The sequence below is a fragment of the Malaya genurostris genome, chromosome 1 (assembly GCF_030247185.1).
Source record: "Malaya genurostris strain Urasoe2022 chromosome 1, Malgen_1.1, whole genome shotgun sequence".
Lineage (NCBI taxonomy): Eukaryota > Metazoa > Arthropoda > Insecta > Diptera > Culicidae > Malaya > Malaya genurostris.
The window spans coordinates 9703039-9722915 of NC_080570.1; the positions used below are offsets into that span (position 1 = coordinate 9703039).

General features: G+C 38.5%; 1 protein-coding gene across 2 annotated transcripts; it reads left to right on the forward strand.

Annotated features, from left to right (window-relative positions):
* Nucleotides 1–6116: 6116 nt before the first annotated feature.
* LOC131431930 (acyl-CoA Delta-9 desaturase-like) lies at nt 6117–18841 on the forward strand. 2 transcript variants are annotated; one of them, XM_058597902.1, is made up of 5 exons: nt 6117–6723; nt 17393–17692; nt 17757–17887; nt 17946–18441; nt 18502–18841. In XM_058597902.1, exons 2-5 carry the CDS (start codon nt 17425–17427, stop codon nt 18711–18713), a joined length of 1107 nt encoding a protein of 368 aa, XP_058453885.1. In that variant the 5' UTR covers nt 6117–6723; nt 17393–17424; the 3' UTR covers nt 18714–18841. The 2 variants fall into 2 exon arrangements, with proteins under 2 accessions (XP_058453885.1, XP_058453892.1); XM_058597909.1 differs by lacking the exon at nt 6117–6723 and adding an exon at nt 17249–17269.
* Nucleotides 18842–19877: the final 1036 nt, after the last annotated feature.

Here is a 19877-nt window from a genome sequence, read left to right on the forward strand (position 1 = left end):
AACAAAATGGCTTGAAAATGATCGAATACTAAAAACAACTTCTCGAATAGGAGCAGAAAATGATCGATTCAAGAGCAGAAGTTGCTGAACTTCTGAATGAGAATGAGAATGAGTTTTAAAATACAGGCGGTACCGACTTCCGCAGTGCTTTCTAGAACTACGTCCTTCGTTGCGCATTGGTGTCACAGGCGAAAATAACCCAATAGTCGGTTCAAAGTCGGTGTTGGATTGATTAAAATTCTGCTTTGGTATTTTTTACTCATTAGCATGTGAGCTTGTGTCTGTCTAGAAGGGTCCCACATATGAATCTGCTGAAAACTTCAGAACCGTAGAGGCTAAATGTAAAACAAGTTCAATCCACGGGTCAGCGCTTGTTGTCGCCTGCGCGATGAGTGAAGGAAATCTAGAATACTGGACTGCGTAAGGCCTAATTCAGAATTGTTTGAAAATTTGTTTAAATTTCTTTTCTGAGCAATGAGAATTCGGATTAAAAAATATGGTCGACGCGAGTCACCATTTTTAATTTTGGCAAGATACAAATATCAACGAATTCAACAATAATAAACCAATTGACTACCAAACATTTTCGGTACCGAACATTCAATTTAATTCTTAGTGTGTGTGAAAGGTGTAACATTCATAAAAACTTCCCGATTCCCCGGCTGAAAAGCGGAGAAAACAGTTTCTAGGGCTTCAAGGGTAAGAAGCATGTTGGATAATAATGTATTAATAGTCCCATTTTTTTCTGCACACTAGACTTCATTCGGTAATTTTTCCATCTTTTGAAGAGCTTTGAACAGCCGAACTACCGAGCACGGTCATTTATGATGTAAGCCTTCAAAGTCGAGCTATTCGATGATCAAATGGTGGAATGCTATTCCAAGCATTGTAATTTTCAGCAGTTTCTCAGTCAGAAAAAATACATAACAAAACCCAATGAATCATTCAGAAAATTCCGCAGAATTTTTCTACGAGCTATATAGAGATGAGAAAATATCAACACAATGAAACACATTTTGTGAGAAGCCGTCATGGGCAAAATGTGATTACTTCATGTAACCAAGGATGGCTTTTATCGTATCAAATAACGCTCACTCTTCACTCTTCACATGATTGAATCAGTGCCATCAAAGAGAGACTAATATCATCGCAACAACAAACACCCGGCATGGCTCATTTAACATAGAATCGACACCAGTTCGAGAGCGAATTTCTCTCGATGACATTTCTGAAAATCAAAGGTTAGGACGCTGCTGTGGGGATCCTCTCTGAAGCAACAACCGGTCGCTTATTCTCGTTTCGCGATCCGATTCTATACAGACAGTTGATAATTGCGATAGAATCATTTTACTATTGCCGCTTATTCTAACTCTATGAAAATGAATGTGAATGCTCCACACAATGGTTTTGAAATATTGCAACCTAGTATGAGAAACATCAAGTTGAACCATAGATTCGATTTTCTGCGATAATTGTCAACTTGCAATCCTCTCTTGGGAAATTCCACACAGCAACTATCATTATCAGACTGTATATTTTTTCAAGGACCGTGAAATACTCAGAGTATGAAGTGGAGCGAAGAAATGTAGAAAAATTCTCTCGTGGTTCATGCATTGAATGACTCGAGTTCTTGTAGCATCTTCTAACGGATTGAAAATGTTGTATACAATATAGAGAGCAATATAGCATATAGCTTCTGTAAAATTTTCGGCAATCTCCAACACTGCATGTAACTTTACTTTTGCCAGTTCGGATAGTAAATGGCAAACGACCTTTGCCTGTACTTTCTGACATATCAGAGACTCGGATGATTCGTATCGCTAAGATGCCTAAGTTCGACTCTTCTGGTAGAAGGTAAAAGTTTAGATACGAGAAGCCTCCTCCTTACTTAAATGACTCTTGTCACGTCTCACTTTTCCGCACTTTATCTTCGCATCCTTGCTCTTCCTTGGGAGTACCCATAATGGCTCTATAATTTCATATTCTTTCTCCTCTCATAATCTCTAGTTAGTTTGATATCGTTAAAAACCGAAAAAAAGTAAAATTCTCAAATTCTTAACAATATTTCAAAGTAGTTTTTACTTTCTTATTTTAAGAATCACTGGATATGAAACAAAACTGCTCAATAGCGTTCAGACTCTATCTTGGTATTGTTTCAAACATAAACAATCATTGCCATAGTTACGACGCATCTAAGCAATCAGACGCTTGTAGTTTTTGCTTGAAAAGACTGAAACTGACAGTGAACCAAGCTTATCGAGGGGTCCTATTCATATGACACATAAGAAATCGCAGACCACTCTATGTTAAGTTTATCTTTAACCAGGTTTTGTCAGTCTTAATTTCGGAATATACAGATTTTTATTATTAATACTTGGCATCCCTGTCCCGGCTCCATATAAAGGCAAGTTCAAAGGTTTTGTCGTTGATTCGAAAAGACACTCATACTAGTTGAAAGATGTGTTTCACATCAATAGTTTTGTTTTCACATTGCGTGTGAGCGTTGCCCATCGTAATTGAATTTCGTTAGTGATGGCGCAAACTTATGTCAACTTCCATTCTAAAAAATCCGATGCATATGATAAGAAATGGTTAAAAATTCAAATGAGACTGAAAAGTGCCTTGAATTGCCATGACCCATGGGATCTGCATCTAGACAGACCTGAGATGGCTCTTGGCGTGTACACTCGATAAACTCGTGCGAAATTTGATTCGGAATTCATTGTGATTTTCAATTGGATTCCTAATAAGATGAAACAATCGATTCGAGGCGGAATTGGAACTCACAATGAATTCCGACTCAAATTCCGGATATCTTAACTGAGCAGCGGTGTTTTCAAACGCAGCGCTCCTATGAAGCTCTGACGACTTCCGCTGCTGTTCACCGGAAACGCCAATCGTGGTTAAAGTGTGTTCTCCCAATGAAGTTCCTTACCATCATTCTGTTGGTCGCTTCATTCCAATAGGATTAGCAAGTCGTTGGTGCGGTTTTGCTGTGCGTCCTGATGCGACAGTTCTTCGGCACAATTCTGCACTTCATTCCAAACGCGTGAGATCTTCAAAGTTACTAAGTTACCCGTATGCCTTGCTTCGACTATCGTTACACAGAAAATTATGAGAATAAGTTCAATGTTCATCTTTTATACCGAAACAATCATACAACAGCTGATATTTCAATATCTTCCTCAGAACGTGTTCTGATTGGTTGATTCTAACATGGGTCAAATATGACAAATTTTTCAATAGTTTACAATTGAAACCCTTTAATGTTGTTTCAATACATGTTTAAGTTGCACATTTTCGAATTTATTGATAGTTAGATTATATAAATACTTCTAGAGATCTCTGAGCTATGATCTTTTAAAATTAGGTCATGAGTTTTCATCTTCAATACTCGTTAATACCAAATATCAAAAAAAAAACTTTAATTTTGAATAATTTGTGATTATGTCATACAACTGAAAATTGATGATCATATTTCTGATGACATATAACAAAAATTATGTTGATACGTTAGATACAATAAGATATATTCACGATCAAAAACTCATCACTCTCTCAGAGGGTAAATTTTGAAAATGTGTTCTATAGTAAAGTAAGTCGTATTCACGATAATAAAATCAGCTACCGAGATTTGAACAGCTGAGATCCAACTTATGTGTGCTCCACAAGGTTTTTTGCATTGCATCATCACGTGCCAAGTTAATAAACGAGATAGAGAGTTTCACACCAATTTTCTAGACGATCCAAAGAGCTTCTCATGAATCAGTCCAATCAGCTTTGTCCTTCTCACTTGATCTGTCAAAGTTCGTCTGAAACGTACGCGGTTCTACTATCTACAGAAAGGGGAAGAATCCTGAAAAGTAATCGGATCTCCTTGTGTGATAAAAAAATAGTTTCAGTATAAGCCAATGGTCCGTAAATGTTGTCGGCTCGAAAAGCTTCTAGCTAAGGGTAACGGAGGTATTTTGGTCACTCTGCAACAAAACATATTTTAGGATGTGATCAAAATGAAGTACATCGTGTCTCGGAATTTTAAAGATTATTCCATTCTTCAACAAATTAGGTATGAATATGTACTTCATTTTGATTACAAACAAAAAATAAAAGGCGGATGGGTAATGTTAGACACATAGCCGAATGATGTGAATACGAATAAAATGGGTGGTTCAGTTTCATTGATGTTAAAGAATCTGAATCTGAATCTGAAAAACTCTGGACCTGGAATTCTGGAGCTGAATTTTGAACCGAATACTGAAACTCAATTTTGATGCCATATTCCGGTCCAGGATTTAGTATTCTAATTCGGATACAGAATGCCGCTTCGAAACTCAGTTCTAGAGTCTTGATCCGGAATAAAGTTCAAAAATCTTCAGAATCCTGAATCAATTAAATTTCTAAAACTGAATTTAGGAATTAAACTCTAGACCAGCATTCTGGAACAGAATTATGAACCTAGATTTCGGAATGCATTCAAGAACTGCGAATTCTGGAATTACTACAGAACTCTGGATCCGAATTCCGGTCCTGAATTTTGGTCCGTGGTTCAGAACTCAGTTTCAGAATTCTGGTTCTAGAATCATGTTCTGTAATTCGGTTCCAGTTCCAGAGTTTTCTGGAACTCGATTCTGGCTCTGGATTCTGGACGTGGTATTGAATTTTAGAGCTGGATTTAGGAAAAAAATCTGGATTCTAAAACCTAATTAGAACTGAACTCTAGAAATAAATTCACGACCTGGTCTGAGCTAAACGAGCCAACTACGCAATGAATATAGCATCAAACTTTTATCTTCTTTACTTATAAAATATATTAAATAACTTTAATTTCGAGTTATTTGTAGTCATGTCGTACAACTGTAAATTATATTCCAAACTGTTGATCTTATCTCCGCTGACTAAGAGCAAAAATTATGTTGAAACGTTAAATAGAACAAGAGATATTCACGATCAAAAACTTATCACTCAACCATATGATAAATGTTGAAGAAATTGACGAAGCCGAGAAAAAATTCGAAAATTTTCTTATTAAAATTTATCATACTGTAAACTTTCACTAAACAGATTATATTCACTTCCGATTAGCATATTTCAACAGACAAGTAATTCTAATAGTTCTTCAGATAACATTTGGAGTCATTAGAAGGGTTGATCCAGTGTAATGTTTCCAGTCGTTGTTCACTTTTCGCAAACGACCAGCAGCTGGAAGACGCAATCGCTCTTGTTTGAAGCGAAACTGGCTCTGTGAACGCCCCGCAGCAGAGTTGCTCATAGTTCCGATTGATTGCATACTGAACCAAATTTGATTAGAAGCTTTCTTTTCACGTGATTTCGTCTGTAGATTTTTCACAAATGGGCGATCTAAACGGTTGGTATAGAATGTTGATGTCGATCATTTCATTTCTGATGTGCAGATTTATCTGAAAAAAACTTTAAAAATGCTGTGCGGGATTTATTTCTGACATTCAGAAGGGTCAAATTGTGAAATTATCTACGATAATAAACACCGGCTTTATTCGTATGTTATCATACATTGATGATCATATTTTCGATGGCATGAAGCAAAAATTATGTTGTTAGATTAGACACAACAACAACAATATTCACGATCAGAAACTCATCACTTTCTCAGAGGGTAAATTTTGAAAAGGTGCCCTATAGTAAAGTAAGGCGTATTCACGATAAAATAAATATATTAGTGTGGCAAACGGTACCTCCGTTACCCTAAAAGAGACATCACACTGCAGAAGATTCAGTTCCGGTTTCCACAGCTTGGATTCTGATTGAGTTAATGTTTGGATTTCTCACGAATTGACGAGATAGTGTTTTATTTGCTCTGTAGTGTTCGAGTGGCGCAGATGACAAAAGGGTTTTTCTTCGAACTCGGATGTAATCACGTAATCATACTAGGACTTGAATAAAACGTTGCGAGGTTCTCAACAATCAACTTTCGATCCATTTGGGCTATAGGAAAAGTTCAACCCGTGAAATAATTATTCTACTTTGTACGACCCGTCTGATCCCGGTTTTTCATTTACGGACTGTTTGTCACTTAGCCGGTATAAATTCCTAACTTCCAGTCATGATTGCCGTTCGTTTTGAATTTCGATTTGTATGTAATTCACCTGGCCTGGGCTGGCGCAACGCCATCCGAAGCAGCAACAACAACAACAACAACAACGTCAGCAACCGAACAGTAGGAGAAGTGAAAGGAGGGAGACGGAGAGAAGTGGAGATGACGGCTGTCGCTTCGATACCTGGGACGTCTTATCGGTTGCTTATTCGCACTTGAACATTCGCGTCGAACGGTCGTCATCCCGCCCTGAACCAACAGCCGCCCAGTTGGTCGAGCACTGCGAGAACTTCAAACTCCGAGAACAGATCCCGCGACGGTACCGGATGGACATCGTCGAGTACCACTTTGTGATTGTTATTTGTCTTTGATAGAATTCGCGTTTAGTTGAAAGTTTAGTGGAAAAAACGAAAAACTACTCGCGATAAGACAAAAATTGCATGTGACGGTTTGTTTTATCTGTTAGAACATATGAATTGGTGAGAGTGGCTGAAACTCGGTCCGGATCTTCTCTCTCACCGCAGCATCTCAGGTATCTCACAAGCCATCAATTAGCAGCGATTAAATCGACGCCCCTGTCGACTCTGGTAACGTCGATCGGCGCACCTTCCGATCAGGATCCATTCAAGACACGGATATCGCTGAACCATAAGGTAAGCAACAGTAAGTTCTACCCAAAAATAGAAAAAAATAATGCCTTATTCATTTGACTGTTCTGCGAATCAGCATGAATAAATTTAGAAATTTAAAACCGGAATCCCATCTCGTGCTTCGCCGGTGACAAACGTGCGTATGCTAATTTTGAAAGATTTCCGAACAATCCTTCCTGCAGTCTCGCGGTCGTTCGGTCGTGTACCGTGATTTATGAAAAAATTATGAAATAATTTTGAATTTTTACCACAATGCTTTTTAGAGCATGTTCGGAACCTCGAGACGTATCCGTTTCCATTTTATTTATTCGAACAGTTTAGCTGTCAAATTTAGAACTGGTAAACGATACGCTTGTATTTTTTTTACTACTAAACAAAACTCAAGATAGAATGGTCAATGATTTTCCATGTACCCTTCAGGTGGGACCCCTCGATGAACTCGGTTCACCGTCAGCCGTGTTCAATGACTAATTGAACCGAAACAGTAAACGTCAAGTCGCTAAAGGTGCCGTAACTATGACAAATAACGAACGATTTTGCATCACATTCCGCGACATTTGAATTTTGATGTAGAAGTAACTTATTATATTCGACTAACCTAGTAGTTAATTAGTGTGATACGTTTCAATTCGCGTTAGAAGCAATTGAACCGAACAATCTTCTGCTCAGAACTTATGAACTTGTTTATTTTCTTCCGGCGTTGTAGTGTAACCATGGTATTTTCGCGACGCTTTTTTCTACATAACTCATGGCTTGGAGTTGCAGTTACTCAAATTCATAAACTGCACTCTCATTGAACATAACTCAAAATTGAGTGACAAAGCAAAGTCCTGGCATTACATTCCTTTTGTGGAATTTGGCCCTTCTGTTTCAACAGACTTCGCAGCCGATTCTTAGTGTACAGAATCATTGCATGACTAGTACTATGGATCCGACTGACACTAAGAATCCTTCCAGGCCGGGGCTCGAACATACGACAACTGGCTTGTAAGACCAGCGTCCTATGCATTGAACCGCCAACCCGGGACGAAAACGACGTGTTTTTGCATTCCAGAATTCGATAAGAATATTCCGAGAATGAATACGCACTGAACTGCAAGAAGTTTTTTTTTCACTCAAATGTTTAAAAACTCAACGCTTACTCTAATGTATGAATAAATGCGAGGGAACTCATGGCCACGAGTTTATTTTACTCAAATCCATACTCAAATTTTGACATATTGTTCCAGTTTATGAATTTGAGTAATCGCAACTCAAACCATGAGTTATGTTCAAAGAGCGTGTGGAACAATATGTCAAAATTTGAGTATGGATTTGAGTAAAATTTACTTAGGCCATGAGTTCTCTCGCATTTATTCATATACATTAGAGTAAGCGTTGAGTTTTCAAACATTTGAGTGAAAAAAAACTTCTTGCAGTTCAGTGCGTTTTCATTATCGGAATATTCTAAACAAATTCAGGAATGCTAGAACACGTCGTTTTTCATTGCCGTTTCTAGATCCGATTTTTGAAACCGGGCAATCATAAATCATAGTTCATCATAGTGTATTCAATAGAAATTTTGTGATTTCAATTATGATAAGTAAGACGTCTAACATAAGAATATCAAAATCATTTAATTTCAACTCCAAATCGGGTAAAAGGAAATGGTTTCGATTCACTTTTTGCGCTTTAAATTGGAAGAAGATTGACTTCATCTAATTTTGAAAAAAGTGCACTTTTTATGAATTTTAGTGGTGTGTCATAGAGATGGTCGGGTATAGAAATTCTTATACCCGAACCCGACCCGTACCCGAGTGATCAGCAAAAAAAATTACCCGTACCCGACCCGTACCCGATTAAAAATTTAAAAAATTACCCGTACCCGATCAATAATAAAAAAAAAATTACCCGTACCCGACCCGTACCCGATAAAAAATAAAAAATTTTACCCGTACCCGACCCGTACCCGATTAAAAATTACCTGTACCCGTACCCGACCCGAATGAGTAGTAAAAAGTTTACTAAAATTCAGGATGGAAAAAATAAAGTGTTTTAGATAGCGAGCTAGATAGAGCGTATCAGGCTCTAGTTTGTAAGTAAAATACATTAAAATGCTTGTTTACATTTAAACATATAAATACACTGTGAAGCATGAATAGATTTCCTATGTCTTTGGTACTTTATACTCATTTACAAATGTCAACAAAAGGGAGTAATATCTACTCAAATTTTTCGAGAAGCATATTTATCCAAAATGTCGTAATACCCGTTGTATTCAATTTTGGGTAGGTATGGTTTTTACGAAACAGTGCGACTTTTGATCCAATTCTTTAGAACCACAAGTAAGCGTGCTCATTATCTTGACACACAAATAAAAATTCACATTTGAATCACTTGAAAAATCACGAACATCCCCTAAAATTAATAGAGTATCATCGGTTCGTTTACGTGAATTGACCAAACATCAAATAATTCACGTGTATTCCCGGTGTGAAAAATTCAATTTTGAAAATGTTGAACTGTGAGTCCTTCAAGTGTAAGTAGTTTGAACATTTGTGAGAAATTTTTTTTGGTTACATTTTTTTACTACAAAGCAAAATGAATTATGATTTTAATATAAATTAATCTGTCAAATATGCCCGTTTTGTAAGCCTCACAAACCCACACCAACGATGTTAACGGGAGCTGGTGGTTTTTACAGCCATTGAACTTCTGTTCCACCTCCCTTGGAACCCTCAACGAGTGAACACGGTGAAAATTTAAGCATTTCGCGTGAAAAGATTTTCACCCGTACTTTTGCGACTGTCATGCATCGAGCTTTTCAGTGAAAAGAAACGTAAATTAACTCGACGTCAACATTTCAAAAGGGCCTAATAACAATTGACAGATTTTCTTTGTTTACTTTCTCTTTCGACTATATCTGCGTTATTATACAAAAACGTTCGTTACATATTTGGAAAAGTTGGAAACATGGAGATATTATCTTTCATTCTACACGAATACTTTGTAGGTACACGTGAAAATTAAGGAGATCATTGGTTTATGTGCCCTCATGAAATGTTGACATCGAACTGGTAATATAGCTCAACTTGCTGTGCCATCAATCGGTGTCATTTCAAGTGAGGTGACACCACCCAGAAGTGAAGAATAAGAAGAACTTCTATGCAGATTTTCTGAAATAAATGTTCATGTTTTTATGGTTAGAATCCTAATGATTTATATGTAAATTTTGAAAATCTCCAACCAATATTTGAAATAACAGTTTTCTGGTATCTGAATGTGATATGAGTACTACACTACATTTTATATATTAATCAAGTAATGTTTACTGGATTGTGCATTAAACAGCTTTAAAATGGCAGTTCATTAAAACCTACGTGAAAAGTATGGTCTGACCGCAACATCTTAGAGCTAAGGCAGTGTGTCTTATTAAATATGTTATAAAAAAGTAGGGTGGAAAATAGTCACATAACTTTTCGCGTAACTATGATTGATCGTTTTTTTTTAAATGGAGAAAAGAAATGTTTTTTTCTGGAAAAAGATGCCAGTTTTTAGGTCTGGTTCTAGGCGCGAATGTCAAAACCCCTTGAATCAAATTGTTTATTTTTCGGAACAACTGTTTTGCAATAAAAAATTCTCGTCAACGTGTAAACATATTTATGTGAAGTAAAAGTCGGGTAATCGATCAGAAAAAAAAATTTACCCGTACCCGACCCGTACCCGAGTGAGTAGTAAATTTTTTACCCGACCCGACCCGTACCCGAGTAAGCAGTAAATTTTTTTTACCCGTACCCGACCCGTACCCGATCGAAAATAAAAATTTTTACCCGTACCCGACCAAAAACCCGTCGGGTACGGGTACGGGTCGGGTTTCGGGTAAAATACCCGATACCCGACCATCTCGAGTGTGTCACTTAAGGGGCGGGTAGGGTCTAACACTTTTGAAAAATCATTTATTATTTTCTTTATATTTTCATGTAGTAAAACATTTGAAGAATTTTCTGAGAAATTTTCAAGCCTATTGAAACGAAACTCTGGACCTTTATCTATGGCTATCTCATTATACGAAGAAGCAAGAGCTTGGCGCACAGGCCCAAGATTTCTACTTCGATTGACTTCAAAACTTGACAAAACATTCTTGAAATGTTTCGTTGTAATAAATTATAAAAGAAAGAATACAATTTTTTGAATTACTCCCTGGAGTAATTAATTGTTTCCATTGATTTAATAGACAATAGATTTAATTTATCGACGATTTTCTTTGATTTTTAACAATGAACTAATAAAAAGTATGCCATTCCGATCAGAAGAAAATAGTTAAAGCATACCTTGTCTCCAACTAGCAAAAGAGCTTAAAGTGATATTTGTGAGGTTGAATTCAGAGCTAAAATAGCTAAACAGAATACATAAAATTGTCACCCGCATGATCAAATATATTATATATCAATATGGATCACTCTTGCGATTCACGAGGGACATCACAGTAACATTAAAGATAAATTATAAAGACATGTATGTGCCTATTAAAATTAAAAAAAAATTTGGTTCGTTCCCAGTATTTTCTGAAATGACCGCACTCACCACTTGGTGGAGCGCGAGATTAATTGCATTGTTATCATTTCAAATAAAGTGTGCCATGAATAGATAATAAAAATCAAGAAAATACAGTACATCGACTTTAAAAATATAGTACATTTTACCGTACGCATTTTTCTAAAAATAGTGAATAAAAAAGAAAAACAAATAAATTTTGTCAGTATCTTACGTGGAAAACAGATTGAAAAAATGACATGCGAATACAACTATGTAATGGAAATCGCGAAAAAGACACCGCAGAGTTGGGACTCGAACACGTAGCTAGCTAAATCCGGGTAAATCGTTTTGCCAATTAAACTATCCTGCATGTGAAACACACGAAAAAACAGTCTAACTGAACAAAAGAACCGAGCATGTTTAGCTCGGGTACCACGGTGTTCAATTGTAGTCATTTCTCTACAGCAACCTCTCCGCCAGTTGTTTCGTCCGCCAGTTGTTTCGTCCCTCAATTAGTCTGTTCCCGATCAACAAGCCGTAACAAGTTTATAATAAAAAAGGTGTTTTCATAGCAAGTGATGAAACAAGTCTGGTCTCGTTAGTAGTTCAAATATCAAAATTTTCTAACAAGTATCAAAAAGAGAAATAATTTAGATACGATGTGTTGATCGGGTTTTTACGTGTGTTTCATATGCAGGGTAGCTCAATTGGCAAAACGATTTCCTCAGATAGCAGCTAGCTACGGGTTCGAGTCTCGTCTCTGCGATAGCGTTTTTTTTTGCGGTTTTCATAACACAGTTGTATTCGCATTTTGATTTAGAGTATATTTTCTTTTTTTCTTATTTTTAATCATCAAAATTTTGCTAAATTGTTGTGACGCGCTCTGAACAAGAATTATTCATGAAAAAATTGTTGTGTGTGTTGTTGTGTTCTCATTCACATTCGCTACGTACTGCCACATATCGAAATTCGATGCGTCAAAGATTCAAAATTTAGTATTATTTTTAGTGTGAAAAATACGATACATTTCAGTGTAGAAATACAGTACAAATTAAAATACAGTACATTTGAGGGTATAAAACAGTACGCAGTATTTAGCTCAAAAATACAGTACAATACTGTAAAATACAGTACGGATACGAGCGTTAGTTATCACTCAAGTTAATATTTTTTTGGTAACATTCCAACGAAAATGAAAGATGCTTCATTTTCGTCCTTGTTTTATGTAAAAAAAAAGAAACTTCTGGTGGGATTTGAAGCGTGCCTACACCAGAGCGACCACAACACCCATTCGTATATTCTTATACCGGCATTCCATTTCTGCGCCTAAAGAAAATAATAAGAAGTCCTTACCAGAATCGAATAAATTCATTGACTTGGGAACGACTTCAAAACTTACTGTTCTGGTTACGGTAACTGAACGATGACGATGCCGCCCATTCCGGTCGCAAACCAAAAAAAAACCTTCGAGCGAGCCCATTTTTTTCCGGAATAATCACCCAAACCCAAACCAAGCACGAGGAAGAAGAACCAAAAGGAACTGAATCGGACAAAAGTGAAAGGATTATGGCAAAGTGCATCGACCATTCCCGGGTGCAACGGCGTCCGAGTCGACAACGGACCTGCATCAACAAGTCAACCAACGGTGACCCTGAAAGATAGAGGTAGTTTGTTGGCCCAGCTTCTCAGTACCTTCCTCGACTTCCCAGCCTCAGCCTCAGCTCAACTCGGGGATTCACGAGAAATGCAATTGCGTCGATGCTGTTTCGAGTGCTTCCGCGGAAGCGTGGTTCTGACACGTGCAGTCCGATACCAACACGAACGAATTGCTGATGCTGATTAATTCGATCTCGCATTCATCAGATTTACACGCTATTAAAGCATTCTAATTAACTGCTGCTCGTAGAGTTTTCTGATCACTGGAGAGCAAACAAATACTCGTAGAATTGTGCCGAATTACGACTAGTAGGAAATTAGTATGTAAGAGACAAGGTTTGCACATTCTGTTTTATCGCTGGTTGCTTCGATCAAGTGCTTGATATAGCTGCTATAAAATAAAGTGATGTTGCACACCAACTGAAATTAAACTTCGTCGCTGGCTGACCGAAAAATTGGCAATTTCAAAGTTTTATAATATGTTACATACTTGTACAGCTGATTTTATTTTTTGCACTAGGTCAAATTTGTGAAAATTTGTGTGGTAACACTGACGAATCCATGCAAAACTGTGTTCACCAGAGCGTGTTTGATGGTGTCTTTTCCCATGATCCTTCTTCTCGATTGCACGAGTTTTTCGGTATCTTTCAGATCGGAAATGGTTGTTGGTTGGCGAGGTTAAACCAGGCAGGGTAGTAAATTTCAACTCAATTACAGGCTAACGATCCAATCGTCAATTGAAATAAATATCGATGCGATCATCGTTTGAACGCTTCGTTCGGTTTTGATTAGCTCAGTTCAGCTTAGCTCAGCCGCCGGACCGGACCTTGAAAGAACGAAATACCCTAGCCTTCGCCCGAGACGATGATATGTTACCGACCGCACCTCGCCGATTCCGATTCCGCACCCGTGCATCCGAGAAAAAAAACATTGGCATCAATTTGGAAACAGGTGCTAAAGTGATACTGCGCGGAAAGATAAAAGACGAGACTGCTTGAAATTCGGTCAAACCGAAAAGCAGCGGACGATTCCCCGTGATTCTCTCCGGGAAATACATCATGAATGAGCGCTGTCGCTTGACATTTGCGGTAGAAGCGTAGCGTATGTTCAAATATTCGTGGTTCGGTGTGACCGTGCGAACTGGAAGTTGATAACAGTTTGTTACTTTGGAATTACCGCTGCGGTCACTTTGAGTACGTTCGGCACATAATCAGTACCGAACTCAGCACTGTTTGTATTGCAAATATGGAAAATATAATGATATTTTTACAACTACCTGTTACTTTTTGTCGTGACGTAACGCATCAACATAATTTTTGATACATGCCATCTAAAATATGATTATCAATTTATCATCCTTTTAGCCTGCGCAGTTGACTGAGCAGGAAGTAAAGCAAGTGCATCATTCCGGTTGGTTCAGGTCCAGAGCTCAGCTCTAGTTCCAGTATTCAGCTGTCATATGTGTATAAAAAAATTTGTAGTGTAATAGTAACCTTTTTTTCATCGCAATGTTACCACAAACGAATTTCCAGCCATGACAGTCACGATCTTTTTTTGGCGCACATTCACGGTCCTCCATGAAACTAGCAACTATGATGATAAACTGGTTGCACTGCTGAGTTCCCATCATCATATTTATAATGAAAATGTCAAACCGTGAGAGCCCTTTCGATTCGTTAGCTCATTTGTATATATTGAGATTTTATGTTACACTAAATATTCTGTTTGTTTCGAACTAATCGGCATGATCTCTCGTGTATTTAAATTAATCGCGAGAGGACAGATTACAGCAGATATTCATTATAGCAGTTAATTGGAAGTTACAATGTACATTTCGCGTAAGGTACCTACGATTACTTTCTAGTGCAATAAAGAACCTCGGAAAGCTCGAAATTCCAAGTGCTAACAGAGTAGATTTCCGACGTTCTGTACTACGAAAAGTCAGAGTGTGAAAGAATCAAAATCTATGGTTAGCGAATATATGGAAGAAATGAGCAAACATTGTTGTGAAAGATTTATTGAAAAATTCATCCTCTCTCGACAAATATTTTGTCTCTTTATTCTTAACAGCTTGCATCGAACAAGCTGCTTTGTCAAGGTATCAAGTACCGAAAGAAGAACGAAATGATACGCATTACCAAGACTATACTTATTGTGTAAAACTTTATTTCACTCTGTATGCTTCGGAAATTTAAATAACGATACGACTGGAGATTTTCTCCGACAATTTTCAATAAAACACAGTTTTCCCATTTTAACCAACAACTCGTTAAACAGAACCGAAATGAGTGACAATGTTTACATTCGGTTGTAACATACATAAAATATACATTACATTACATATGTTTAGAAGACGCACAATTGTAAAATATACAATCTGAACTAAACGCTGAATGTTCGCATTTGTTGGTTGACACGCCATCGAAGTTCTTCGACATAACCTATAATGCCTTTCCGACAAAGAAAGCAGGATCTGGAAGGAAGCTTTCTATATATAATCAACAATAATTTGTAGTTATTACACATAATGAATACATCTTACATTCCCCTTTTGGAATAATTCCCTTTTTTCCAATGACCACCGGTAATTTTCTCCGAAATATTTCGTCAGGAACTAACTGCGTAGTGCCCAGCAGAAATGTAAAACGTAAATGACAGTTGTCTTGCGAATTTCGGCAAAACTCAACACCTATTTTGAGGTTTCGGCAAACGCATTTGCTAAACAGCGATGAGTTCAGCACAAAATTTTGCCAAGTTTGCGCAAACAGATGCACTTTTCACAAACTTCAGTAAATCTACCAAACGAATCTCGGAAAACATAATATTAATTACCGAGGAATTGGCAAAATTGTGAGCTTCCGATCTGTTTCGGCATTTTACTTTACCGAACAGGAGAATCGGGTTTAAGTGTGTAGAGGAACACTAAAACAAGTGTTTTCATTCGTAAATTTGATTTTCTTTCTTGAATTCTGAATTAAAATTAGTATTAATAAAACATCTCCTTTTCCAAACACATATTTTGTGTTAATTATTTCAAACAACAATAAAGTAAAATCTTTTACACGCTCTAGTATAGATGACTCGGCAATTCATGGTTCAATACCGAACGCTTTTACCGAGGCCATGGTAATAATTGACAGTTACCAATTCTCGGACTGCTGAGATTCTTAGTAATTAAACATTTTGCCGAGCTCTAGGCTGTGCGAATTTCGGCAATTTTTCCTGCCGAGATTCAGTAGCAATTCTTAATCATCAGGTTTTTAGCGTCCAAATAGTAATAGATCGGTGTCGGTGTCGGTACTTTCTGGGGTTAACAGAACATGAATATACAATATAATGCACCGATATGTTAATTTGATGTGCTATAATGATCGGTCAATGTAACTAACCTCACGTACATTGACAGTTTTGAACGAATACGAGATTGACCTCTTCTGAAGTGTTGTAGTCAATAATGTGGGAACCGAACACAATTCAATGTCGTTTGTTTTTCATTCTACGACTAACTTTTTTTCAGTACTGCTACATTCTACTGCTGTTTCGAGACGAACTGGAAGAACTTTCAACAGCCGAACAGTATTATGAAATTATATAATAGAAAAATGTGTTGTTGTGTATTAGAAGCGCTTCGAAAGCACGCCTTTGTTTACCGAGTGCAGCACCTACGGACGCTAGTTTATCGGGTCTGTACAGTTTCCATTGAGTGAACAACTATCACGAATTAATTTTATAATTAACACTTAGTCCTCACTAGCGTCGATCATCGGGTTACTGCTGGGTTGCAAACGAATTATCGCATAAACGTAATTAATTTATCGGACCAACCATCTTCTCTCGATCTGATCCGGTCAATCGCATTGAAAATGGGGGGATGGCAAACGATTGATAATGAACGTAACCTCTTAGGGTCAGAAAACTTTTCAAGCCTGTCGATATCCGGCGCAACCCTTCGTGTCGCCAGGCCGAAATCGATAGCCCGGTAAGCAGTGTCAAAGTATTAATTAGCGTTGATCGTGTATTTCAATTGTCGAAGCTCACTAGATTGCGGCGTGTGCGCTGTTCGGAAGTTGCAGTGTCATTCGAGAACGTTGTAATCTAAACAAATGCAATCTCACAACCGAGCAATTGTTTACAGCCGGTTTGCTTAGCGATTTTATACGATATATTTTCCCAGAGAAATCGCCTATCGCTCGTTCCGCCCACGAACAACAACAACAACAAAAACAACAACTTTGAATGCAAAAATGCAATCACCTTCCTCCATATCTGTGTGTTGTTGACGACGAACCGAATAACCGGTTCACCATGTGGCCCTGCGTAACGACATGTCGAAGAAGCCGCTAGGCGATAATTGCACGGGGACAATGGATAACCACCGGTAACAAAACCGTCAAGGTCGACATTTAACGCGAAAGCATAGTTCAGGAGAAACCAGTTCCAGTCTGACAGCCCATGAAATTCCGAAAATATGACATTGTTTTTTCGTTGTCTTTTCCAACAGATCGAATCGCACCGGCACCGGGGATCGGAGCAATGTCAACGGCTGAGGCGTCCCCAAACATTGGGTCCGAGAACAATGCGAACCTCAACGGTTCCCAAACGATGACGGCGGGAAGCAACGATGCGGCCAGCAGCTCACCAACGCCAACGGACGGGAAGACGTCATCAGTCAGTTCATCACGGGATACCAAAAGGGAGGCCAGCTGGCCGTCGGTGCTGTTCTACATCCACCTGAACATTCTCGGAGTGTACGGAATTTTTGTCCTATTTTCGCACACCTCAGCGATCACGTTCGTTTTCAGTAAGTCGTATTTCCGTTGTAGTTGATTCCGGGTTTTTACTTTATGTGTGTTTGTATTTTACAGCATCATTCCTAACCTTATGTGGAATACTAGGCGTTACGGCAGGTGCCCATAGACTATGGGCACACAAAGCCTACCAGGCATCCACATTCCTACGGTTTACCCTGATGCTGTTTCAAACTATGGCCGGACAGGTAGGATGCTAAAATTTTCATTTTCTTTCAAATTTTATAATGGATTTTCATCGGTCAGGGTTCCATCTACGACTGGGTTCGCATGCACCGACTGCACCATGAACAGTTCCGCAACGCGGACGATCCGTACTACAGCGACAAGGACTTTCTGCACGCGCAAGTGTTTGCCAACATTCGTAAGTTGAGTCCCCGCCAGGAGAAGCTGCTGCAGAACATTGACATGAGCGATCTGGAGGAGGACGGGATCGTAATGTTCCAGAAGCGCTTCTACTGGATTCTCTATCCGGTGATGTTTGTGCTGTTGCCGATCAACGCCCCGCTCGAGTACTGGGGTGATACCGTGCAGGCGGCAATCTTCGTGGCTTTCTCGCTCCGATATCTGCTGGTGCTGAATGTTTCCTGGTTGATCAACTCGGCTCACTTCGTCTGGGGTTTGGATAAAAACCACAAGCAGAGCGATTCCAACATGGTTTTCATCGTGACAAAGAGCTACTGGCCACAGTATCACTATCTGTTGCCATTCGACTACCAAAGCGGTGAATTCGGAACCTACGGTAAGGATCTAGGATCTGATGACTACTGCTGTTTGCCGATAATCATGTTTTTTTTGTCAGGTTCTGGTGGCACCACGGCATTCATACGGGTTTGTGCTGCACTGGGAATGGCCACCAAACTCCAGACCATGACAACGGAAGCCGTCAAGAAGGGTTTAACGATGGCGGTGGACAGCGGTCGACCGATCGTGGACTGTCTGAAGCAAGCCGGCGCCGAAGATATGTGCAACCTGCAACGTGAGCACTATCTGAAGAACGAAAGACTTCACTAGGGCGGACGGGGTTCGTCCGTTGACTGGATCTCGATGGCCTAGTAGAAGCGATTAATTTATTTTTGAGGATTTTTTTGTGACAGACCACTACTTTTTTTCTAGAAAGAACAAAACCAATTAAACACGAACCGGTGTCGAAATTTATCAAGATGACATGCTTCAAATGTTATTTTTGTTTGAGAACAAATGTTACATCTTCGAACAATGTTGATGAAACTGATGTCGTTTTCGCTCGAAGCCAAACTGTCAAATCGAAAGCCACCGAGAAAGTATGCTTTCTTTCTCGTAAAACACTCACGAAAATTAACACGTGCTCGTGCTCACTCTCTAGGCTGAATTTGGTTTCAAACAAACGGTCTGACAGCAGACAGGCACAGAGGCGCCTGGTTTGCAGATTTGTCTATAAATCTACATATTGATTATAAGGGCTGCAGATTGTTTTAGATTTCCGAGTGTTTTTGCAGATATTTTGAAGACCAAAGACATTTACAGACAGTTAACGTAAGTAGCAGACGTTTGAAAATGATTCGTGCGTTTTTTGTTGGATTCGCTGAATCTACAAAGTGTAATACATCTTTGGAGAATTTTTGCAATCTGCAAACATTTAAGCATTCGACCCGGCATCTCTGGTTCGACATCAAGCGACGACGACAAAACAAAATGATCGATAAAAAAAACTTGGTAGGCGCTGTTTTGCAGCAGTTTTCTCACATCCTGCTAAATGTCGCGTCCAATAATCTCTTCAATGTTTCTTTTCAAATAATATTGTTATTTGGATCGACTACTATTTGATAGTGAAACGTAAAACTATAACTAGATTAGACCTCTATTTAATTAATTTGAAGACAGATTGTAGGCCTAAGAACCGTTGGTCGCGTTAGGATTTTCGGTCGACCACGTGGCTCGCTCAATTCCTTTCGCGCGTTTTATGTCTCTCATTTGGCTCTCTCGCATATGTTCACATTGTCTCACGATGTTTCCGTGTTGCCAACAAAACATATAAACAAATGCGATTGTAGTTTTAGACCGTGTGCCTTTTCGCGAATAATTTAAGCTTTTGGTTGAAATCTCACAGTCGAGTAGTTTTTGAAACCGTTGTCATAAATGCTCGAGAGCTTTGTTTTTTTAGAGTTCGATAGTAGTTTTCCGACACTAAAAAAGCTT